This window comes from Trypanosoma rangeli (genome assembly GCF_003719475.1).
Source record: "Trypanosoma rangeli strain AM80 chromosome Unknown Tra_15.4_contig_00474, whole genome shotgun sequence".
Lineage (NCBI taxonomy): Eukaryota > Euglenozoa > Kinetoplastea > Trypanosomatida > Trypanosomatidae > Trypanosoma > Trypanosoma rangeli.
Genome location: NW_021706202.1, coordinates 4932 through 6527, shown reverse-complemented (window position 1 = coordinate 6527; position 1596 = coordinate 4932). Strand labels below are relative to the sequence as shown.

The 1596-nt window shown below is 60.2% G+C and overlaps 2 protein-coding genes across 2 annotated transcripts in view, besides 1 other annotated feature; both read left to right on the top strand.

Moving 5' to 3' along the window:
- Window positions 1-403: 403 nt before the first annotated feature.
- Window positions 404-422: a microsatellite.
- Window positions 423-433: 11 nt separating this feature from the next.
- On the top strand, window positions 434-1024 carry TraAM80_08858 (uncharacterized protein; the record flags this gene model as incomplete). Its single annotated transcript, XM_029385583.1, has 1 exon — window positions 434-1024. One exon carries the CDS (start codon window positions 434-436, stop codon window positions 1022-1024), a length of 591 nt encoding a protein of 196 aa, XP_029234669.1.
- A 199-nt stretch (window positions 1025-1223) lies between these two features.
- The window catches only part of TraAM80_08857 (amino acid transporter), a gene marked incomplete at both ends in the record, with an annotated part of 468 nt that continues 95 nt past the window's right edge, over window positions 1224-1596 (top strand). Inside the window, one exon of the mRNA XM_029385582.1 lies at window positions 1224-1596. This exon is cut by the window's right edge and continues 95 nt beyond it. Coding sequence (XP_029234668.1) covers window positions 1224-1596 — 373 coding nt within the window.

Here is a 1596-nt window from a genome sequence, read left to right as displayed (position 1 = left end):
GCTCTCGACACGAACAGAGGATGCTGCGACGTGTGCACCTCAGCAGGTGGGGGGCCTAATGGCACGCGAGCGGGTTGTTGTTGCTGCTGCGATGAGTGGTGCGTGTGCTGGCCAATGGAACGAATGATGCTGCAGGGGCGGATCCTCCGATGTGTGCATGCGCATGCGCATTTTCTTTTTTTGCTGCCCCTCCCCTGCGCCTGAAACAAGAGCTTTACACGACTTTGGGTGCAATGGGTGTCTCTCTCTCTGAGTGAGTTTGTGTGTGTATGTGTTACGGGCGCCGCCACCACACACTTACTCCCTTTTGAGCTCCCTCTGCTTGCCCGTGGAATTCCTTGTTTTCCTCTTGTCTCTCTCTGTGGGCGTCGTCTTCGGCGGATGCCGAGGCGTGGTGCCCCGTCACACACACACGCACACACCGCCAGGCTGCATGCATGGCCCAGAGATGTTAGTAGGCCAATTGAAGGGGCTGGTGTGGTCCACGGTGGTCATCCTGACGCTGCTCCTCACACTCTGCTTCTGCTACAGCAAGTACTGCGCCCGGCGACGGATAGAGCGGCGCCGCGCAGCTCTTCTTCGCCGACGGGAACAGGAGGAAGATCAACTGAGACTCCGTCGTCTTGAGGAGATACGCCAAGGCTTACTGTACTTGATGCTCTACTCGGAGGGCCCTCAGGCCGCCGCCACGTCAATTCCAACTGCGGATCCCGCAGTAGGCGACAACCGCAGCCCCGCCACAGGGCCCCTCACTGGAATACCACTCGCCTCTGCCACAGCCGCCGTACTACACCCCAGCACCGCGACTTCTGGTGGGAGCGATGCGGACGAAACAACTCCCCATCGGTCGCGACAGACGTCTCACGCTGAGGAGGACTCTGTGTTTCTGTACGGCACCGCCGAGTACCTGCAACGGCCCCCCACTGCTGAGCACGACAGCAACACGGAAGCAATAGGCGGCGCAGTTGAGTCACCGAGTGGAGTCTGCAGCGCAGACGCAGCCGGCATGGGGGTGAAGAAATAATTTGGCGCCAACTGCCCAGATGGAGCTTCGGTGGTGGTGTGGCCCGCTGGCCTCCTCTCTGTGCCTTCGCACACAGACACGCCACTGCCTGCCTGCCTGCCTGGCGACCCTCCCTCCACCTTTCCATCTCTCTCTCTCTTTCCACCTCTTCTTGTCGCAACTGTAGTAAGCTAAAGCCTCTGGAGAGAGAAGCAATCACATGCGCACGACTGGCAACGAAGAGACAGCGCTGACCGCTATGCACCCGCCTACCGCCGCGGCTCCCGGCACGAGGGGCACACGTCCCGACGATGACACTTTCTCGCCGCACCCCTCCACTTACAATGAGGGCAGCATCGCCAAGAAAGAGGAGGCAAATGCGCCGTCTGAGAACCAGTCGCCGGCTCCCAACGGTCTTCTCGCGAAGCTGAACACGTGCGTGAACGTCGTAATTCCACCTGGAGGAATCCTTGCGAGCGCCTTCAACCTCGCGTCGTCGTCGATCGGGGCCGGCATCCTTGGTCTGCCCCTGGCTGCGAACAAAAGTGGGGCCGTGATGGCCATCGTGTACCTTGCGATCATTACGTTTTTGA